Source organism: Pelophylax lessonae, assembly GCF_965119305.1.
Source record: "Pelophylax lessonae genome assembly, chromosome: 6".
NCBI lineage: Eukaryota > Metazoa > Chordata > Amphibia > Anura > Ranidae > Pelophylax > Pelophylax lessonae.
This window is the reverse complement of record NC_138773.1, coordinates 29219298-29243102: the sequence shown is the minus strand read 5'-3', so window position 1 is coordinate 29243102 and position 23805 is coordinate 29219298. Positions and strand designations below refer to the sequence as shown.

At 43.3% G+C, this 23805-nt stretch overlaps 1 protein-coding gene across 1 annotated transcript in view; it reads left to right on the top strand.

The window, feature by feature from the left end:
- The window catches only part of LOC309558512 (uncharacterized protein), a 93048-nt gene that overhangs the window by 44474 nt on the left and 24769 nt on the right, over positions 1-23805 (top strand). The window contains exons 8-10 of the mRNA XM_082261592.1: positions 5240-5536; positions 20553-20608; positions 21220-21272. Coding sequence (XP_082117718.1) covers positions 5240-5536; positions 20553-20608; positions 21220-21272 — 406 coding nt within the window. The remainder of the gene's footprint in view (positions 1-5239; positions 5537-20552; positions 20609-21219; positions 21273-23805) is intronic.

The window sequence follows — 23805 nt, the reverse complement described above, 5'->3', positions numbered from 1 at the left end:
CACTCGGATCTAGTATGTAGATCCGTTGATCAGTGTCCTTACAGCTGAAGCCACAGCCAATCACAGTAGAAAGCACGCCCCTAGGAATACACACAGCCCCTCCCTCCCAAATAAAGTTAAACCTTTCACTACCAGTGTATTTTTACAGTAACAGTGCATATATATAGCACTGATTACTGTAGAAATGTCACTGTTAACCCCAAAAGTGTCACAAATGTCAGTCAAGGGTCCGATCTGTCCGCCCCAATGTCGCAGTACCGCAAAAAAAATCGCAGATCGCCGCCATTACGCGTTAAAAAAAAAACAACAAAAATGACAAAAATCTTTCCCTTTGTTAGTAAACACGATAACTTTTGCGCAAACCAATCAAAATACGCTTTTTGCAATTTTTTTTTACCAAACATATGTAGCATAAAACAAATTGGCCGAAAATGTTAAAAAATTTTGATTTTTACATTTTTTTTGGGGGGAAATTTCATATAAAAAAATGTGAAAAATATTGTAATTTTTGCAAAATTGACGCTCTTTTTTTGTTTATCATATACCACCAAAAGAAAGCTCTGTTTGTGGGAAAAAAAGGACACCAAATTTGTTTAGGTACAGCGTCGCACGACCGCGCAATTGTCCGTTAAAGTCACGCAGTGCCGAATCGCAAAATACCCCCTGGTCGGAATGGGGGTAAAATCTTCCGGGGCTTAAGTGGTTAATGCATGCACGCATTAATGCCCGGGACAAGGTAGGGCCACGTTCATGTGGAAATCAAGCATAATGGTGATATCCCGGTGATGAGCCATACACTGTGTGCAATAGTTAAATATATTGGGTTCCTCTGAGAAACGTGCTGTCCTGTGTTACTACACACTTTTTCCTTGTGTATGTTGCACTTAGGGGGGAAATTGCTGAGTCCATGCCCACCCCACCAGTCCAGCGTACCAGCCATCTCACTCCTAGTGACACAATAGGGTCCTGCCGAGCACCTAGCATGGATGTCATGCATGCTCTCACTTAACTCCTTCACTCTCTCGTACCCTGGGGAACAAGACATCTAGGCAGGAAGCCAGATCACTGACCCACTCGCTACTGGAGGACCTGCCACCTTTGCCAGGTACCATGCTTCATGACTGGCTGCTACACACTTTCTCCCCAGTTTCTGGTTACTCGTGGCAACTGCTCTCCAACTCCAATTCTCTTACTGATTTAACCCTTCATAGTGACCTTGCTTTATACCCTGTGTGTGCTTTAACTTCAGACCAGGCTTAGGACATTTCAAAAAACTTTACTGAGAACTCTGTATTGTGGCAATGTCCATACCAACAAAATGTAGTCTATCCGTAACTGACTAAGCTGAGACTGCCCAGGCATACGCCTACCGATGTAGTTATAACGGGTGTCCTCCAAAGCTGGCAGAATCTTCTGATGTTCAGGTGCCCTGTGGGACTATATGGCGCAGCAGCCCCTTTTCAGTATTTCCTGCACGGTGGAGGTGGTGGCCCCCGAACCCAGCCCCATTCTTAAATATGCACTAAGAAGGAAGGCCAGGCCCAAAAAAAGCCCAGCAAAGGTGTCCAAACCAATTTTACCCCTTCCCAGCCTAGGCAGGCTAACTAGCTTGTGAAAACAGAGCCCTCGTTGTAGGCAACCTGCATACAAATGGATAGATGTAAACATATTTTGGATATCTCCCTCAGTCAGCATAATATACAGGGCCATGGAAATTCCTAATATTAACAGGAGGTTGATAAGGGGTTTTTTCTGATTGCCTGTATAGGGTCGGGTAAAAAAAGTTTTTTTTTTTTTTTTTAACCTCTTACAGCAAATTGGCCTACCCTTTTAGGGGATGTTTTTCAAACACATAACATTCACACTAACAAAGTTTACGAGCCTGTGTCTTCGTTCAACCTCATCTATTATGAACTTTATCGATTATTAATGATACATAGTCCCTCCTGACCAATCTGGTTTCATCCCCACTAGAGGGGCAGAGGATAACACCATTTGTACAATTAACATAATCTCCAAAGCTAGAAACTCATCCATCCCTATGCTTCTGCTTTCTGCGAATTCACAAAAAACCTTTGTTAGGATTGATTGGACTTTAATGCACTGCACAATGACCCATATTGGGGTCCTGGAACCCATGCTTATCTGGATCAAAGCTTTATATTCCACTCCCTAAGTGACTGTTCTGGATTATTGATAGTGAATCTGTTCCATTTGACATGTATAATGGGAAAAGGCAAGGGTGCCCATTTCATCTCTAATTTTTGGGTTAATCCATGAACCTCTCTTGCATCACATTAAGACTAACCCAGACATATCCAGCCTTTCAGTCTGTGACTACCACCACAAGGTTACAGCTTATGCTGATGGTCTTCACTTTTCTATTACTGGTTTGATGATTTCCCTCCCATCCCTTCTACAAGAATTTTGTACATATAGCGCACCGTCAGATTTTAAGGTAAACGTACAAAAATCTGAGGGACCCTTCAACATAGTTTCCTTTTTCGTTGGGCCAATCCATTGAATACCTAGGTACATATATTCTTGCTGACCCTACCCTGATATTTAAGCTTAACTACTTTCCACTTTTAAATTCTCTGAGTAAAGACCTAGATTCCTGGACTAAAAATGCATACTTCTGGTTTGGGAGGTGAAATACCTAAAAAAATGAACATAATGTTACGGCTGCTATACCAGCTTCAGACATTACCAGTGCACGTTCCACGTGCCTTTTTCCCCACCATAGGGTTGAAGTTAATTAAATTGGTCTGGCGAGCTAAGACACCCCAAATTGGCAGGAAGTTCTGATTAGACCAAAGGTAAATCGAGGAGTGAGACTACCGGATTCAGTATATTATTATACAGCAGCACATATGGCATAGATGATTGACTGGTGAAGACTAGGGATGATCGAATGGTTCGGGTCGACCATCGGTTCGATCCCGAACATTGACTGTTCGAGGTTCGGCCGAATTCCGAACTTTTTGCTGAAAAAGTTCGGAATTTGGCAACCAGAACCGACCAAAATGCAATGGGACAGGAACAGGGCTTTAAAAGCCCGTGATTGGACCAGAACCATCACAAAAAGCGGTGAGGGGGCAGGAGAATGCTAGGAATGTGATTGGAGTGACTAGGGGGTCCAGAGGCCAATCATTAGTGAATACGCCCCCCAGTATATAAGATAGCCCTGCCAAATCTCTACCATTTTAATACAGGGCTGTGGATGCAGTTCTGTTACTTCTGCTTCAAAGTGTCATTTAGCAATTATTAGTGTGAGGAAAGGGATATCTAGTGTAGTTAGGGTACTATTTTCCACTATAGTTAGATTTAATAATCTAGTTTCTGTAGGGAAAATGTTAAGTGTAAGGGGACCGTAGTGTAGTGTAGGGTTAACTGACTCTGACTGCTATGGCAGGGTGACAAAACCCTTCCATGTCAGGGTGACCGCTATAGAGAAAAGATCGTTTCTCTTAGAACACTTATAGAACCAGATAGTGGCTTCGCCCCTGTCACCCTGCTTTTTGCTGCAGTGGTTTATAGGGCTTTTTTGAGGACATGTTTGGAGTCAGGCATGACATCTGAACTTCTGTGTAGGGGTATATATACATACACCCATGTATGTATATATACACATACACATATATAGGTGTGAAAATAGCAGAAACCTATGCTTGCGTTAATGAAATAATTAACACCCATATAGCTTCTCTGCTATAACACCTATATGTGTGTATGTGTATAAATACATATAAGTGTGTGTGTATATATACCCCTATACAGAATTTCTGATGTTTTGCCTGCCTCCAAAGACCCCCAAAAAATGCCCCAAAAAAACGCCTGCTGCAAAAACACACCTGGGCGTTTTTGTAGCTGGCGTTTTTTGGGCATTTTTTGGGCATCTTTGGAGGCAGGCATAACATCAGAACTTCTGAGTAGGGGTATATATACACACACACACATGTATGCATATATACACATACACATATATAGGTGTGAAAGTAGCAGAAACCTATGCTTGCGCTAATGAAATAATTAACACCCATATGGCTTCTCTGCTATAACACCTATATATGTGTATGTGTATAAATACATATGTGTGTGTGTATATATACCCCTATACAGAAGTTCAGATGTTATGCCTCTCTCCAAAGACCCCCAAAAAATGTCCAAAAAAAAAACGCCTGCAACAACACACCTGGGCGTTTTTTTTTTTTTTCTTTTTGGCGCAGGCGTTTTTTTGGGCATTTTTTGGGGGTATTTGGAGGCAGGCAAAACATCTGAAATTCTGAACTTCCCAATCCCCTGCTAAAAATGACTATAGCTACAACTCATGATACATTAGTGTGATGGTCATTGGGAAGAATGCTCCTTACACTTGTGTTCATTGGAAAGAATTCCCCACTTACAGATAACTGAAAGGATCAATTGTGTCAGTGGGAACGTATCTGAGAAGCAGAAATTGCTCATTGCTCAAAGAAACAATAACAACCTCTGGGGGAACCTTAGAGTTCCACAGAACCCTGGTTGAGAAACGCTGTTACAGAGGGTCATGTTGGAGGTATGTCATTGTGGTGGTTAATGCAATCAGAGAGCTGGAGAGAAGTAAATTTAGATTGTAAAGAGTCACAAATGAAACAAACAAACAAAAAAAAATGCTAAACTAAGCCCCCGTTCACACTAAGGCGACCTGTGAGGCGACCTGGTCGCCTCACAGGTCGCCGCAGGTTGCCTCCCATAGGGAAGCTGCGGACCCGTTCTAATAGGAGCGACACAAGTCGCTCCGACTTAGAAAAAGGGTCCGGAGCTTCTTTGGGGCGACCAGGAGGCGACCGCCATAGACTTCAATGTTATGAAGTCCGTGGCGGCCGCTCCGAGTTCGCGGTGCGCTGCTCGCACCGCGATCTCGGAGGTCGCCCCGGGAAGTAGCGTCGCGTGTATGTGAACCGGCGCTGAGCTGATCAAGATATGTTATAGTCATAATGTTGATTGGGTTGCAGAGATTGGACAGCAAGTGCAGATATCTCTCTTCAGTTGCCCTGGGAAGCCTAAAGAGTTATCAAAGTCACAAAACCCTCCAAAAAAAGATTAGTTCTTTGTCCAATGAAGTAGTGTCTATATTTGGGAAAATGTTCTTCTCTTCTCCCGTAAACAGTGAACAAAGTATTAAGGCAGAAAGATGACAAAACTTTTTGCTAACTTTTTGTTTTTATATATATTTTTTAAATATTTATACATACAGCTAAGGAGCATTTTTTGGACAGACACTGGTCATTTCTGATACAGAGGATAACGTTTGTCGATCCAGTTCTATTTGATCTGAGGTACAAGATGCTAATCACACAGGAAGAGTTCCAGAATCTGATTAGCAAACCCTCATCTTGGGATAAAATGTGTGAACTCTTTGGCATAATCAGCTCCTGGGACCATAGGAAGAAAGACCTGTTATATGATGCTCTTTGGAAATATAACCGCGAGGACATGTCTATGCTTGAAGCCCAGTACCAAAGAATGTGGGATCCTTTATTCCAATCTGGAAGTAAGTCAAAGCTTTACACCATACAAATTTTTTTATCATTTACAAACTATGTTAAAAAGTAGAGTGAATGTAACATTTTGACAAGCTGTGCTAGGCACACCTTAAAAAAATATACACAAGGACTGTTTTATTAAATCTTCTTGATTAGAACTGTTACAGGAGAAATTAAGTCATTTTCTGCTCCATGCAAACTAATTGCTACCTGCTAACTGTTTAAAAAAGCCATAAGGTCCTCCTATACCAGTGATGGCGAACCTTGGCACCCCAGATGTTTTGGAACTACATTTCCCATGGTGCTCATGCACTCTGCAGTGTAGTTGAGAATCATGGGAAATGTAGTTCCATAACATCTGGGATGCCAAGGTTCCCCGTCACTGTCCTATACGATGTATACTTCTGTAAATATATACAAAATGTTCTTATCCACAAAAACATATGTGTAGACACTTTATGGACAGATCACAAGCATCTGTAAAACATTAGAGGAAGGGAATCTGTGGCCAGGCTATTGACATTCAAGTATTTTCATATTCTCAAGGAGGATCTTGCAGTACAATGCAAATACAGTACATATACTATTCGGGCCCCTTCCCCTTTAACCACTTTACCACCGGAGGATTTTGCTGTCTTCCGTCCAGGCCACTTTTTGCGATTCGGCGCTGTGCGACTTCAACTGACAATTGCGCGGTCGTGCGACGCCGTACCCAAACGAAATTTACGTCCTTTTTTACCCACAAACAGAGCTTTCTTTTGGTGGTATTTGATCACCTGTGCAATTTTTACTTTTTGCGCTATAAACAAAAAAAGAGCGTTTATTTTGAAAAAATAACAATATTTTTAACATTTTTTTATATGAAATTCCCCCCAAAAAAGATGTAAAAACCAATTTTTTTAAAAATTTTTGACCAATTTGTTTTATGCTACATATGTTTGGTAAAAAAAATCGCAATAAGCGTATTTTGATTGGTTTGCGCAAAAGTTATTGCGTTTACTAACAAAGGGAAAGATTTCTGTCATTTTTGGTGTTTTTTTTTAACGCGTAATGGCGGCGATCTGCGATTTTTTTTTTTGCGGGACTGCGACATTGCGGCGGACAGATCGGACCCTTGACTGACATTTTTGACACTTTTGGGGGTACCAGTGACATTACTGCAGTAATCAGTGCTATAAATATGCACTGTTACTGTAAAAATGACACTGGCAGGGAAGGGGTTAATTTTATTGGAGAGGGAGGGGTTAATGTATGCCTGGTGCTTGTCATGGACAGATCGGATGTCCAGCTATGCTGAACAGTCCGATCTGTCACTCCCTGTCACTATGGAGATCCCCGACGATCGGGTAAGAGCAGCGGCGATCGCCGCTGCTCCTCCCCTGGCCCGACTCCCGCTGTGAATGAAAACAGCGGGAGCGAGCCTCCGGCGGCGCGCAAGCGCCGCCCAGAAGGGGGAGTGTCCAACGACGTTAATACTACGTGGCTGGACAATAACGAACCACTCTGCCGCAGTAGTATTACTGTGAGCGGTTGTAGAGTGGTTAAACCATATGATAAAGTCAGTAGTGATAAAATGTGCCTGTAAAGAAAAATGTGAGATAAACACTTTCACCCCTATCTTTCGTATATTCTATCATAGCTATCTTTCAGCATTCTTCCAGGAAGATTCCAGGGAAATTAAGAGCAGTTAAAATCTCACGAGAAAACGCTCTAATCCTTCACAAGTGTATCTTCTCATGTGATTTTTGCTGCTCTCTATTTGCCAGAATATCAGTGGAAGAGTCTGTCTGGGTACCACAGATAGAAGATGGGAGTAATGTAAGTATAAGAAAGTTACTGTCAGAGACTCAATACCCTGCGCAGGCGCTGTTAGGAATGCTTCCTGAGCACACTGATGTGCTGTCATGAGTCTCCTAAAGGGTTAACCTAGAGCAGACTAATTGCTGTAATTGGCAAACAGGCTGCCTTATTTAAACAGCCCAGCAGCACTGCACTTTGCTGTGTTGTCTTCAGCTCTCCTGTATCCTGTGCCTGTTATATCTGCTGTTCCTGTTTACCTGACCCGGCTTGTCTTTGGATTCTGATTACCTGCTGCCCGCCCTGATCTTGGCTTGTCCTGACTATCCTCCTGTCTCGTCCTGATCTGTTTACCTGCTACCGGCTATTGGTCCTGGATCTGTTCCTGGCTCTCCCAGGGAATCCGGGGGGCCGCGACCTGGTGTTAGCAAGCAGCCAAATCCATCCCCACCTTCTGGGGCCCTGGTGAAGACCGGCTTACACTTAGACTCCGCGCCTCTGGTGAACCTGTGCCACGCCAGTTACCCGGTAAGCCACTCCTCTTACGTCAGGCTCTGCCACGTTACCCCGTGACAGTACAACACAGCCAAGACTGAGCCTGCTAGAGGAGCCTCTCCTATGGATGACATCTGCCAGCACCTTGCGGCCCTTACCCAAGCCGTTAAGTCCCTGCAAGAGGGCTATACCCAGCTGGAGGGGCGTGTTCAGTCCCTGACCCCCTCCACGGACCCTACAGTTTCTGCTGCTTCCATGGCTCCCTCCGGTCCGACCGTGGTGATGCTGCCTCCTGAGCCAAGGGTCCCTACGCCGGAAAGGTTTTCTGGGGATCGGAGCAAGTTTAGAGCCTTCCGCAATGCCTGCTAGCTGTACTTCTCCCTGCAACCCCGAACCTTCTCCTTGGAAGCAACCAAAGTGGGGTTCATCATATCCCTGCTTCAAGGTGATCCTCAGTCCTGGGCTCACCGCCTGCTTGAAGAGCGCAATGACCAGCTGGACTCCATGACGACTTTCTTTAACGCAATGGCGCAGTTATACGAAGACCCGCAGCGCACTGCTACCGCAGAAACCGCGCTTACTTCACTTCAACAGGGCCGTAGAGCCGTAGAGGATTACGTCACTGACTTCAGGCATTGGAGTACGGACACTCACTGGAACGACGCAGCCTTGCGACATCAGTTCCGCTTGGGTCTTTCAGAAAACTTGAAAGATGAACTGGCCCGAGTGGGTATACCCGAGACCTTGGAGGCATTAATCACCCTGGCCATACAGATAGACCGCCGGCTCCGTGAACGTAGAGCAGAGAGGTCCATGCAGCAGACCCGCCCAGTCTGGATGTTGCCACAGGTTCCTAATCCCGTCCACACCTTCTCCTCTGGTGCCCGTTCCAGCAACACTGCTCCGCTTATTTCTGAATCAGATACGTCGGAGCCGATGCAACTTGGGCTTATGCGTCCTTCCTTATCAACAGAAGAACGCTCACGACGATGTCAGAACAACCTGTGCCTGTACTGCGGAGAGGCCGGACACTTTGTACGCTCATGCCCAGCAAAGATGCGTAAGCGTCTTTCTATATCCCCCTCAAGTTATCCAGTCTCTGTCAACAATACCACTCACCTGGCTCTCTCTATCTCATTTCAGCTCCCAGAAGGCCCGATCCCGGTCACCGCTATTATTGATTCCGGGGCATGCAGCTGCTTCATTGATCTTACCTTTGCTGCCCATCAACGCATCCCACTTCGACCCAAGTCGCAGGGACTCTCCATCTTCCTAGCAGATGGGTCCCACATCAAGTCTGGGCCAGTTACCCAAGAAACCCCTCCATTGCCTGTGGCCACTCTCGAAGGGCACAAGGAGTTGTTATGCCTGGATGCCATCTCTTCTCCCTTGTTTCCCGTTATTCTGGGGTTACCCTGGTTGCAGGCGCACAACCCGCAGATTAATTGGACTTCTGGAGACGTCAAGTTCCAGTCCCCTTACTGCCAGAATCATTGCCTGCCAGTACGCCATAGTGCTCCTAGCACCCTACTCTGTATGGACGCTGATAAGGAGATACGTTCCTCTGTCCCAGTATCTTATCACGAATACTTGGATGTCTTCAGTAAACAGGGGGCTGAGACCTTACCCCCCCACCGCCCCTATGATTGTCCAATTGAATTGCTTCCGGGGGCCGAGATCCCTTTCGGACGTATCTTTCCTTTATCGGAACGAGAATTGGGTACCCTTAAAGACTATGTGACGGAGAATCTAGAGAAGGGATTCATCCGACCCTCTACTTCTCCGGCAGGAGCTGGGATCTTTTTTGTGGAGAAAAAAGACCATTCACTTCGGCCATGTGTGGACTACCGTGAGTTAAATAAAATTACGGTCAAAAACCGGTACCCCCTACCCTTGATTCCTGAACTTTTCCAGAGACTAAGAACCGCCTCTGTATTCACCAAACTGGACCTACGGGGAGCCTACAATTTGGTCCGTATTAGGGAGGGGGATGAATGGAAGACAGCATTCCGCACCCGATTCGGGCATTATGAATATTTGGTGATGCCTTTCGGGCTCTGCAATGCCCCGGCCACCTTCCAGCACTTCGTCAACGACATCTTCAGAGACTATCTGGACATCTTTGTTATTGTCTACCTGGACGATATCTTGGTCTTCTCTTCCTCCCTGGCCCAGCACCGAGAACACGTTAAAAAGGTACTCCACCGACTCCGGCTACACAGGCTCTACGCAAAACCCGAGAAATGCGAATTTGAACAGCAGAGTATCCAATTCCTCGGGTTAATAATCTCCTCTGAAGGGGTCAAAATGGACCCTCAGAAGGTCTCCGCCATCCTGGATTGGCCCGCACCGGTGGATAAAAAGGGGATTCAGCGTTTTATAGGATTCGCAAATTTCTACAGGAAATTTATCAAGGGGTTCTCTTCCATCATCGCCCCTATTACCCTGCTCACCAAACAAGGTACCCGCTTCCACTGGTCTCCCGAGGCGCAAGTCGCATTTACAGCCCTGAAGGAGCTGTTTACTTCTGCTCCTATCCTCAGCCACCCGGATCCCGCCCTGCCTTACATCCTTGAAGTTGACGCCTCGGAAATCGCAGTAGGAGCAGTCATCTCCCAGCGTCAAGGTCTCAAGGACCTGATTCATCCGGTAGCTTTCTTCTCCCGTAAGCTTTTTCCTGCGGAGAGGAACTATGATGTAGGGGATCGGGAGCTCCTTGCCATCAAGACTGCCCTGGAGGAGTGGAGGTATCTATTGGAAGGGGCGGCACATCCCATACTCATCTACACGGATCATAAAAACCTGGAGTATTTGAGGACGGCCAAACGCCTGAGACCTCGCCAAGCAAGGTGGGCACTTTTTTTTTCCAGATTTACGTTCCATATAACGTACCAACCGGGTTCCAAGAATACGAAACCCGATGCTCTCTCTCGAATGTACGACAGTTCTAAAGAAACCATTGTACCTGACACCATCTTAACCCAAGGTAACTTTCTGCTATTACAGTCTGACCTTCTTACCGCTCTGAGACAAGCCACAGTAAATGCTCCCCATCCTGCTGGAACTATACTGGTACCCAGAAATGGACTGCTATGGAGAGGGGATCAAATTTTCGTTCCAGAAAGTGCTCGTGTGTCCATCCTAGGACTGTGTCATGACCACCCGATGGCTGGTCACTTCGGGATCCATAAGACCCTGGATCTTGTGCAGCGCACGTTCTGGTGGCCCGACTTGGAGAAGTGTTGTAAACAATATGTTTCCTCCTGTACTGTTTGCACACGAAGCAAGGCAACCCGAAATAAGGCATGGGGCCTGCTCAGACCACTACCAGTCCCTGACAGACCATGGAAGATGATTGCCATGGATTTCATTGTGGAACTTCCTCCATCAGACGGTTATTCTGCAATCTTCGTGGTAGTAGACCGTCTGTCGAAAATGGCTCACTTCATACCACTAAGAGGTACACCCTCCGCGCTTGAGACGGCACAGGTCTTCATCAGAGAAATTGTAAGACTTCACGGGGTCCCAATGAACATTGTGTCGGATAGAGGTGTCCAATTTACTTCTCGCTTCTGGAGAGCGTTATGTGATTCACTGAAAATCAAGCTGTCAATGTCCTCCGCATACCATCCCCAGACTAACGGGCAGACTGAGAGGACCAACCAGACCCTCGAGCAATATATCCGATGCTTCACCACCTTTGTTCAAGATAACTGGGTCTCGCTACTTCCATCAGCAGAGTTCGCATACAATAACGCCAAACACTCGGCTACAGGTCAGTCCCCATTCTATGCCAACTACGGGTTTCACCCATCTTTCTTGCCCTGCTTTATTCCTGAATCTACAGTGCCAGCAGTCCGGGATATCTTGGAGTTCCTTAAGGAGAACAACAAAATCTTACAGGATGCCATGACCAAGGCTCAGACCTCCAATAAAGAGTTCTTTGACAAAAGAAGGAGAGGCGAGTTGGTTCTCCAGCCCGGCAACCTGGTATGGTTAGCCACCACCAATCTCCGATTGGCATGCCCTTCCTAAAAACTGGCACCCAAGTTTATTGGCCCATTCTCTGTGAGGAGAAAATTAAATGAGGTATCTTACGAATTGACGCTTCCCGATTCCCTCAAGATCCATCCAGTCTTCCATGTTTCACTCTTGAAACCTGCAGTACCTGACTCCTTTCCTGGTAGAAGTTCAGAACCACCTGCTCCTGTCACCATCAACGGGGACGAAGAATTTGAGGTGGAGGCCATCCTAGACTGCAGAAGGCGGAGGAACCAGCTACAATACCTGGTTAAGTGGAGGGGCTACGGCCCCGAAGAAAATTCCTGGGAACCGGTACAGAATTTCCATGCCCAGGACTTAATCCGGAATTTCTTCCGCAACCATCCCCACAAAAGGAACCTTTTGGGCACCCGGAGGTTGCCCTTAAGGGGGGGGCAATGTCAGAGACTCAATACCCTGCGCAGGCGCTGTTAGGAATGCTTCCTGAGCACACTGATGTGCTGTCATGAGTCTCCTAAAGGGTTAACCTAGAGCAGACTAATTGCTGTAATTGGCAAACAGGCTGCCTTATTTAAACAGCCCAGCAGCACTGCACTTTGCTGTGTTGTCTTCAGCTCTCCTGTATCCTGTGCCTGTTATATCTGCTGTTCCTGTTTACCTGACCCGGCTTGTCTTTGGATTCTGATTACCTGCTGCCCGCCCTGATCTTGGCTTGTCCTGACTATCCTCCTGTCTCGTCCTGATCTGTTTACCTGCTACCGGCTATTGGTCCTGGATCTGTTCCTGGCTCTCCCAGGGAATCCGGGGGGCCGCGACCTGGTGTTAGCAAGCAGCCAAATCCATCCCCACCTTCTGGGGCCCTGGTGAAGACCGGCTTACACTTAGACTCCGCGCCTCTGGTGAACCTGTGCCACGCCAGTTACCCGGTAAGCCACTCCTCTTACGTCAGGCTCTGCCACGTTACCCCGTGACAGTTACAGACAACTGCTGAATTATGGAAGTGATGCCTAGAGTCTAAAATATGTGTACAAGGCCCCCTCTGTTGGGATTTTTTAGGGCATAGATCAAAGTCAGTTAGAGAAAGTAAGAATTTATTGCATATAACTTACACAAAAAAACAAACAATAATAAACAAATAAAAACAATGCGGTTGTATATGAATAGTTGTACAAACATAGCCTGAGTGAGCTGTTAGTAACAGAGAGAGACACCCAACGCGTTTCGAAAAATCAACGTTTTTTCTTCTTCAAGGCTAAAATGCAATAATTCTGTTGTATGAAAAAACAAAAGTGTAGTCAAATTCAAAATAATACAAACAGTATATTACATCAAACTAAATAGGCGTGTCTTACATGTTCATACTGACCAGTTAAAGCCATACAAAAATGGAAAATAACTTGATAAAAATAAATATAACTGGTTGTTTGACTGCAGCTTGCAGCTCAGAATGCCACCCCAGAGGGAACCCGTGTCTCCGAAACTCCCCCGAACCACAAGGGGTATGTAACATCAAAGGGGACCCAATTACAAGAATGGATCTGCCAAATAAAACATTGTATATAAGTGGTCCAGTCTAACTGGACTGAGCACATAGCAGGGCGACCCCAACAAGGTTATGTGTGCCTACCTTTAGTGGCCCCCATCAATGAGGGGAGTACAACCCCCCATTTTGTATAGGTCACACATAGAGATCTACAACAGACATGGCATAGCTAGAAAGTCGCAGAGCAGCCCCACCAGGAGGAGCACTGTCAGAGTGCAGCATAAATCTAAAAAACAGTAAATAAGGACCATAGTTTAAAGATTATTGTAATTCATTAAACTTGTGTATCCCATAATGGAAAAAAAAATAATTCTTTTTTTTTTTCCCCTCTTCCTTTTTTCTCTTTTTTTTTTTTTTTTTTCCTTTCTTTTTCTTTTTCCTCTCCTTTCTTTTTTTTTTTTTTTTTTTTAACATAGAAACATAGTAGTTGCAAATGAGCCTGCATAGAGACCCAAAAATATCAGCGTGATACACGCTTTGAGTGTATGCAAGGTGGGCTCTCAGTTGATAATTCTAAGATGGTACAATCAAAGCTATTAGGTAAAAATAACAAGGGGTTACACAGGTGTAGAGTGGATTACCTGAGTGTTGGAAGATTGAGGTCCTTCCCGGTGTAGAGCTTGCCTGGGAACGCCACAGCAAGCATAGATCTTTATTTATAATCAGGACATTCAGGGCCTGATACAAGGGAACACCCAAAAGAGGAGTAGGTGGGACTATGCATAGGTCATGAGTATTCATAGGTACATGTCTCAATAATAGCCTTAACTCCATATGTTGGTGGCTAGGAGGGGTCCCTCCACCCCCCGAGTCATTGGGACGTGGTGTCACCCCACCACCAGAGCGCTCACTCGCTCGGAGCGGGCCGTATCGCGAGACGCCGAAAGGGGCGGTTCCAGATGACTTGGCGCAGTGACTATCAATTGAGAGCCCACCTTGCATACACTCAAAGCGTTTAATCACGCTGATATTTGTGGGTCTCTGGAGGCTCATTTGCAACTACTATGTTTCTATGTTAAAAAAAAAAAAAAGAGAGGAAAAAGAAAAAAAAAAGAAGGGAAAGAAAAAGAAAAGGGAAAAAGGAAGGGGGGGGGGAATATATACAGTATATATATATATTTTTTTTTGCCATTATGGGATACACAAGTGTAGTGAATTACAATAATCTTTAAACTATGGTCCTTATTTACTGTTTTTTAGATTTATGCTGCACCTCGACAGTGCTCTTCCTGGTGGGGCTGCTCTGTGACTTTCTGGCTATGCCATGTCTGTTGTAGATCTCTATGTGTCACCTATACGAAATGGGGTGTACTCCCCTCACTGATGGGGGTGAGGTGGCAAAGATGGCTACTTAAGACAAAATGGCTTCAAAGTATTAATCTCTTGTCTCTCCTCTTGATTTCTTTTATGTTTCATGCAACTTTGCAAAAGCTCAAAATCTATCTGATGAGCTGAAATATTCTGCAACAATGAAAATTCCCTTTCTCTCAGAATACGAACCCTGTCTGGATATCTTGACCACAGAACATATATACAGTATCTTCTACAAAAGTCCCTTGTAAAGTCCCTGATGAAAATTGCAGACATCGCAATTTAGACTTTTAACACTAAAGCCCCGTACACACGTACCGATCGTCGGCCGACGATCGTCCGTCTTTTGTCCCTGGGATGTCGGTGTCTGTTGAAAAGTGCAAAGACTGCACAAGAATTTTGTCCGCCGACTAGAGCCGACTGCAGAAGTGATGTCATGTAATGGTTAACTTTCCCTGTGTTTTTTCTTTTCTGAGCATGCCCAGTCTTGCAAATCTGCGGTCTGTCGGCCGAATTCTGTACTGACTGACGAACAATCGGCTGTTCTGGTGTCGGCATACAAAAATTTTAATGCTTGCAAGACAGACTCTTGTCGGCAGAATGTGCGCTGACGGCTGTCGGAGGCACCATACTAACAAGCGTACAATCGGCAGATCTTTCGTCCGCCGACGTTTGTATGCCGACGATCGGTACGTGTGTACGGGCCTTAAGGTTGCTAAAACATTTTCATAACTTGTGATTGGTCAACGAATATCTTAATACAACCTACTTTTCATACGTCATATGGTATATTTATTGTCAAACGCGGAATAATAACATTTCAGATCACTTTGATTCAACCACTGAGTCTGGTCTGATCTCTATGTAGCTAAATATTTCTGATTTGGTATCACTGACTAACAGGTATCAGGTATTTGTACCTGAAAGGAAAAGATTCCACAACAGTAGCCACTAAAGGTAGGCACACATAACCTTGAGGGGGTTGCCCTGCTATGTGCTCAGTCAGTTATCTTATACTGAACCACTTATATACAATGTTCTATTTGGCAGATCCTTTCATGTAATTGGGTCCCCTTTGATGTACCCCTTGTGGTTTGGGGGAATTTCGGAGACACAAAATCCCTCTGGGGTGGCCATCTGAGCTGCAAGCTGTGGTCAAACAACCAGTTATATATATTTTTATCAATATTTTCGATTGTTGTACGGCTTTATCTGGTCAGTATGAACATGTAAGAGTTTGATGTAATATACTGTTTGTATTTTGAATTTAACTACACTTTGTTTTTTTCATACAACAGAATTAATGCACTCTGTAGCCTTGTACCCCTGAAGAAAAAAACTTTGATTTTTCAAAATGCGTCGAGTGTCTCTTTCTGTTACTAACAGCTCACTCAGACTACGTTTGTACAACTTTTCATATACAACCGCATTGTTTTTATTTGTTTATTATTATTATCTTTGTGTAAGTTATATGCAATAAAATTTGTACTTTTTCTAACTGACTTTGATCTATGCCCTAAAAAAAAAAACAACCAGAGGGGGTCTTGTACACATATTTTAATGTACGGTAAGTATAAAATCTTACTTTTTTTCTTTACAGGTACGTTTTGGAATTACCGTACCTACTTTTAGAAAAAGGGTTTAGGAGGTGTAAGATCATCTATTTCTACTATTTTACCTTATTTAAATAATATTTTACCTCTTACCTCAATTCAGCAATCTCAGAGACCACTCACGGGGCGTACCATCCACAAATGGCTAGGACACAATCAGGTTGGTACAACACTCAGCTTTATTTCCTCTTTTCGAGTCTTTTAAGAGTTACAATTCAGGATATCATGTGACATGGGGGGGGGGGGTGTCATCTATTTATGATATATTCCTAAATTAGGACACATTCAACCAATTTGGGATGTGCTTCTTTATCTCCCCAAAATATTCCCCACATTACCTGAAACCCCACCTTCAAATGTACTTTCTAAATGATTACTTTCTGTTCCTAATGATATTTACAAAGACTTAAACTTAAGCCATCAACTTCTCCATTCTCTAAGCACATATTTTCCTGTAACAAAATATTTAAACCTTAAGGTAGTTCTCCAGACCTAATTTCATCAGCATTGCAAAATAGCTGTAAATGATTAAATTCTACAGAAACACAATATTAAAAAATATCAATATCCCATCAGGAGGAGCTTACATTTTACTGTAAGGTCTGCTTTGTCAGGCAGAAGTTTTTTTTTTTTATCCTAATGCATTCTATGCATTTAGAAACCTTCTGCGTGCAGCTTCCCCCAGCCCTCTCCCTATTCTTACCTGAGCCCCATCTCGATCAAGTGCATGAGTCTCTCTCTACCCATTGGCTCACACAGCAGTGGGAGCCATTGGCTCCTGCTGCTGTCAATCACAGCCAGTGAGCCAATGAGGAGAGAGCGGGGGGAGGGCTGAGACACGCTCTGTGTGTGAATGAACAGGAATGTTGCTTCAGTGCCCCCATAGCACAAGCCGTATAGAGCTTGCTATTAGGGGCACTTGGTAGGGGGGGGGGGGGGAAGAGCCAGGACCGCTGATGGGGTCCCAAAAAGAAGAAGATTAAGGCTGCTATATGCAAAACCATTGCACAGAGCAGGTAAGTATACCATGTTTCTTTTTTTTTTTTAAAGTTCAGCCTTTACAATCACTTTAAATTTCACAGAAGAAACACTCCCCCTACCAGCAGTAACACTGCAGCTTAGCTTACTCCCATCAATGGATCAGCTCCACATTTCCCCATCTGTAAAATGCCAAAAGTTAGAGCAGGGTGCCAGAATGATGTGTGCTTGAGACATGACAGGCTGCTATATCCTTTTGTCAGAAAAGACAAAAAAGAAAAAGAGGGGCGCACCGACCTAGTGCATTACCATAAAACCATTTATTTAAAATATTAAAAAGTGTACAAAGTACTCACAAGACTGGTGTGATACAACACACATCAACATTGCATATACAGTCTCCAAGGTAGCTAGGTCCCAAATGTGACGTATGGACATGCAGATGGTCGCATGGGGCTGCTGTGGCTAGGCTGACGCGTTTCAGGGGCGAACCCCCTTCCTCCTTCCTGCTGCAGCACTTTTTTTGGCTCTGAGGAAGGGGGTTCGCCCCTGAAACGCGTCAGCCTAGCCACAGCAGCCCCATGCGACCATCTGCATGTCCATACGTCACATTTGGGACCTAGCTACCTTGGAGACTGTATATGCAATGTTGATGTGTGTTGTATCACACCAGTCTTGTGAGTACTTTGTACACTTTTTAATATTTTAAATAAATGGTTTTATGGTAATGCACTAGGTCGGTGCGCCCCTCTTTTTCTTTTTTGTCTTTTCTACCAGTTGGTTCTGGATACCCTTGATCCTGAAGGGGGCAGCAAGACCAATAGCTCTTTCCACATCTGAGTTTGTAGTGCACCTCCTTTTACTCCATCAGACAGCACTCGAGCGCAGGAGATTTTGTTTTACTACTTGAATATCCTTTTGTCAACCAGTGGCTGAAAAAAGGGGACTCAGGGTTTGGAAGAAGACTGTGACAAGATGGCAGTAGTGGTGAAGGAGCAACAAGGTGGGGTAGGTGGATTTCACATTGCTGTAGGAGGGCTTTGGACCCACAGTAGCACAGTTCCACTTTAAGTGAACCTGTTACATTGCTCAGCTTACACAAAGCACGGGTCCACGTTTTGATAAAACCTGACGAGACACAATTATCAATGTTCCTGGAGAAAGCAGGCAGCAATATATCTGCTGGGACCCTCCGCAGCCCTTGCCAAACACTGATGGATAGCCAACACCTTGGAAAATCTCTTTTCAGGATCAAAAGTGATTAGTCATTCCCATCTAGCAATTCAGAAATGGCCACAAATGATGCTCAAAATTGAAGGCATACAATAAATGGTTACATATTATATGTGTATAAGAATGCTGGTGGAATCTGACAATTTAAAACTTCTTTTTATTCTATTCTGTTATCATCTTTGCACATGGTCCATCATCCCTTTGCCACTGCTACTGATCTACAACCTTCAGCTACTAGATTATCTGTTCAAAAACAAAAGCGGTTCAGAAGACTGGGAAACGTGGGTAAGTCTATCATTCTAAGCATAGATTGTTACCATAATGACATTCCTGTTGGTGTATAACTTACCCAACATGGATAAGAAAGAATTGAGTGGATGGCAAACTAACCTCTCTTATATTGGCACCCCTCCAGAACAATTTACATAATAAGATGCTACTGTACATTAGACTGCCCTCAACACCACCATAAATGCAGAGAAAATTGTTGTCTAAACTGTATCAAACCAAAACAAAGAATGTGTATGGATTTTCAGGAGCTGAGTGGACAGTACTTATGATAGAAATCTTGTTGCAACTGGGGAAGACTGGTAATCCCAAAACCTTATTTTCAGTGATTATTGCCAATTTACTTTGGATAGAGGTTTACCAGAAGACCTGGTCACTCCTCCAACCAGGATACATGCCTCTGTGACCTGCAGCACGCTTGCCTGTCTCCATCTGGGTTAGGGTTGCCACCTCATCCCTTTAACCTTCCTAGCGGTATTCCCGAGCGTGACTCGGGGTTAGATTTTAGAGCCAAAAGCGGTAACCCCAAGCCACACTCGGGGTAGCGCTAGGAAGATCGCTGGATCCTGGTAGAGGTTTTACTTACCTTTTCTCCGGGATCCAGCGAAGAATGCGGGCGGTGTGCAGCGTCGGAGCTTCCTCCCAATCGTCTGCGAGCCCCGGCTTCCGTGGTGGAACCGGCGGCAAATTCAAATGTAAAACACACCAAACACATACCATTCAAAATAAAAAAAAAATCACATTACATTGCCCCCCAGTGCCCTTTCCTGCAGTTTTACTGTACTTTTTATGTAAATATATGTATATATATATATACATACACATATATATATATACGTAATTCTTGTGAATGAGCAGCCTAAACCAACTGTATACATATATATATATATATATATATATATATATATATATACATATATAAATATAATATATATAATAAATGTATACAGTTGGTTTGGGCTGCTCATTCACAAGAATTACATGCAAAATAATGGTACCGCTTTCAGCACCTAAAATTCAAAAGAATCATACCACCAGGGAGGTTAAACCAGGTCCAGGACACATAATAATTACACGGGTTCTGAGGCTAAAATAATGCACATAAGGCACCAAGTGAGTTTAATTGCCACCACCTTCATCCGCCCCAGAACCTGTGTAATTATTATGTGTCCTGGTTTAAAGGGATGAGGTGGCAACCCTAATCTAGGTCCAGTGGAGATTCTGCATTTATGCCCTAATAACCCAGTGCATAATAAAATTATAAAAATATAAAATTGTGTGTGCATATATAATGGCAATCATTTTACAGAAGGTGAAACCTATTCACCCCATAGGCCCTTGTGTCCAAAATATGTGGGATCCCTATTGAATATAGACTGTGACTAAAAACTGGTGTGAGGGGAGCCTATATACCAGTAGAACAATATATATCTTATAGAGATACGGTGGATGTTGTGCACTCTGCTTTATACAAAAAGTGACCTACGGAATTTAGCAAACCTGTGAACTTCTTTACTAGCTGACTATAAACGAATCAAACTGAGATCAGCACTGCAAAATCGTCAGCATTTAAGTTTGAATTAAAAAAAAAAAAAAAAACAATAGTTCTAACAATTAAAAAAAGATGATGTGGGTGCTGAAGTAATTATAAAAATGATTTATTAAAATATATATAAATGACAATTCTTTGTTCCTCGTAATTGCTAAAAATTATACCTATTTTTAGATAAGGTTATTAATATCATTATTGGTTTTTATGTCCAGTCTCGCAAGACATTGGAATCCTCTCACCTCATATGGAGTGCCATCTGTGTGGAAAGGTGAGCTAAAATTATGCTGTTCATTCTAGTAATAGAAGAAATCTATCTATCTATCTATCTATCTATCTATCTATCTATCTATCTATCTATCTATCTATCTATCTATCTATCTATCTATCTATCTATCTATCTATCTATCTATCTATCTATCTATCTATCTATCTATCTATCTATCTATCTATCTATCTATCTATTCTTATCTATCTATCTATCTATCTATCTATCTATCTATCTATCTATCTATCTATCTATCTATCTATCTATCTATCTATTCTTATCTATCTATCTATCTATCTATCTATTCTTATCTATCTATCTATCTATCTATCTATTCTTATCTATCTATCTATCTATCTATCTATTCTTATCTATCTATCTATCTATCTATCTATCTATCTATCTATCTATCTATCTATCTATCTATCTATCTATCTATCTATCTATCTATCTATCTATCTATCTATCTATCTATCTATCTATCTATCTATCTATCTATCTATCTATCTATCTATCTATCTATCTATCTATCTATCTATCTATCTATCTATCGTAGCTATCTGTCTTTCTCCTATATATCTACACAGTATATTCATTGTTCTTTATGGCTTTAGTTCCAGGATTCTGGTGCTGTACTGAATCCCGATGTTTCTGGAAATAAATTCAGGTAAGGTGGAATAAAGATACCCCGAACCATCACATCATGCATGGCGCCATTTACCCTGAAAGCATTTACTAGAAACATATTACTATGTACACAATACTGAACAGTGCATGCATTGTTTCAACCATGCAAATGTACTGTCGATGCAGCACCTATTCCCTGCGCTCTGAGCGGTGCAATCCTCTTGTCCAACCTGACTGTAGGCTTGTAGATGAGAACAGATGACACGGCAACTTGATAATACTTCAGCCTTGCAGCTCCTCGCTGGACCAGGGTGGTCCGGAAAACAATATAAACGACAACAAAACAAGGGCGCATCGGCCTAGTGCATTATCTCTTGGATAGGTTTATTAAAATAATAGATTAAAAATACTCACAAACGAGTTTCTTGATAAAAAGCACATCAAATAGAATAAAATCCTCAGCAACAAGATCGGGATTGAATCGTCCCCTGAAGCTGTGCAGGCTTACGCGTTTCGAGGCAGCGCCTCTTCCTCAGAGGTAGGAAAGATGGATGGGGGTAGGAAAGATGGATGGGGGTAGGAAAGATGGATGGGGGTAGGAAAGAGGGATGGGGGTAGGAAAGAGGGATGGGGGTAGGAAAGATGGATGGGGGGTAGGAAAGAGGGATGGGGGTAGGAAAGAGGCCATTTTTTGTGATTCGGCACTGCCTTGCTTTAACCTCTTCCAGACTGCCTGCTACAGATATACTTCGGCAGGCTGGCTCTCCTGTACGAACCGACGTAGCCCTATGTCGGTTGTGCACCTGCAGCTAGGGGACTCAGATGGGGCAGTCGGCTCCGATTGCCGCCTGCCACCCGCAATCACTCCCCGCTGAGAGAGAAGGACAGTCAGCTATTGTAAAGCTGACTGTTCTCCTCTCTGGAATGATCACAGAGTGATCACAAGTCTCTATGATCATTTCACAAGCCCATCCCCCATACAGTTAGAATCACTCCCCTAGGCTTACATTTAACCCCTTGATCACCCACAGTGTTAGCCCCTTCCCTGCCAGTGTCATTATTAAAGTAATAGTGCATATGTTTAGCACCGATTACTGTAGTAATGTCACTGGTCCCTCCAAAAGTGTCAAAAATGTCAGTTAGGGGTCCGATCTGTCCGCCGCAATGTCGCAGTCCTGCTAAAAATCACAGATCGCCGCCATTACTAGTAAAAAAAAAACAATAAAAATTACATAAATCTTTCCCGTAGTTAGTAGACGCAAGAACTTTTGTGAAACCAACCAAAATACGCTTATTGCTAAGTTTTTTTAACAAAAATATGTAGCAGAAAACAAGTTGGCCTAAAATGTTAAAAAATTTTGATTTTTATTTATTTTATTTTTTTTGAGAATGTTATATAGCAGAATGTGAAAAATATATATATTTTTTTTGAATTGTCGCTCTTTTTTTGTTTATAGCGCAAAAAATAAAAATCACACAGATGATCAAAGACCACCAAAAAAAAGTTTATTTGTGGGAAAAAAAGGACATCAATTTTATGTAGGTACAGCGTCGCACGACCGCGCAATTGTCCGTTAAAGTAACACAGTGCAGAATCGCAAAAAATGGCCTGGTCATTAAGGGGGCAAATCATTCCGGTCCAGGAGTGGTTAACTGACAATTGCGCGGTCGTGCGACGCTGTACCCAAATACAATTGATGTCCTTTTTTCCCCACAAACAGAGCTTTCATTTGGTGGTATTTTATCACCTCTGCAATTTTTTGTTTTTGTTTTTGCGCTATAAACAAAAAAGGAGCGTCAATTTTGAAAAAAATACCATATTTTCTACTTTTTGTTATAAAACATTCCCAATAAAAAAAATGTAAAAAAATTAATTTTTTTTTTTTTTTTATCAGTTTGGGCCGATTTGTATACTACTACATATTTTTGGTAAAAAATAAAAACCCCAAAAAGCGTATAATAATTGGCTTGCGCAAAAGATAAGCATTTACAAACGAAGGTATAGATTTATGGACTTTTTCTTTTTTAAATTTTTTTAATTAGTAATGGCGGCGATCAGCGATTTTTATCGGGACTGCGACATTGCGGTGGACAAATCTTCTAAGTGACACTTTTTGGGGACCAGTGGCATTAATACAGTGATCAGTGCTAAATAATATGCACTGTTACTGTATAAATGACACTGGCAGGGAAGGAATTAACACTGGGGGGGGGGGGGGGTGATCAAGGGGTTAAATGTGTTCCCTATTTGTGCTTACTAACTGTTGGGGGGGGGGGGAATTTAACAGAGGCACAGAGATATCAGTCAGCTTAGCTGAATCACACGATCTTTCCCTGCCTCTCTGACAGGAGAGCCATCTTGCATTGTTTACATTCTCCTGTCAGTAGTGCCGAAGATTGCGGGAGGCCGATGGCGATCCAGCCCGCTCCTCCCGTGGTCTGTCTCCCACAGTGACTAATCACAGCGGGAGCACCGCTGAAACCGTGTGCGCATAATCACGTAGATCTACATGATTATGCGCAGCTGAGCCTCCCTGCCGCAGTAAATCTGTGTGGGGCAGTCGGCAAGTGGT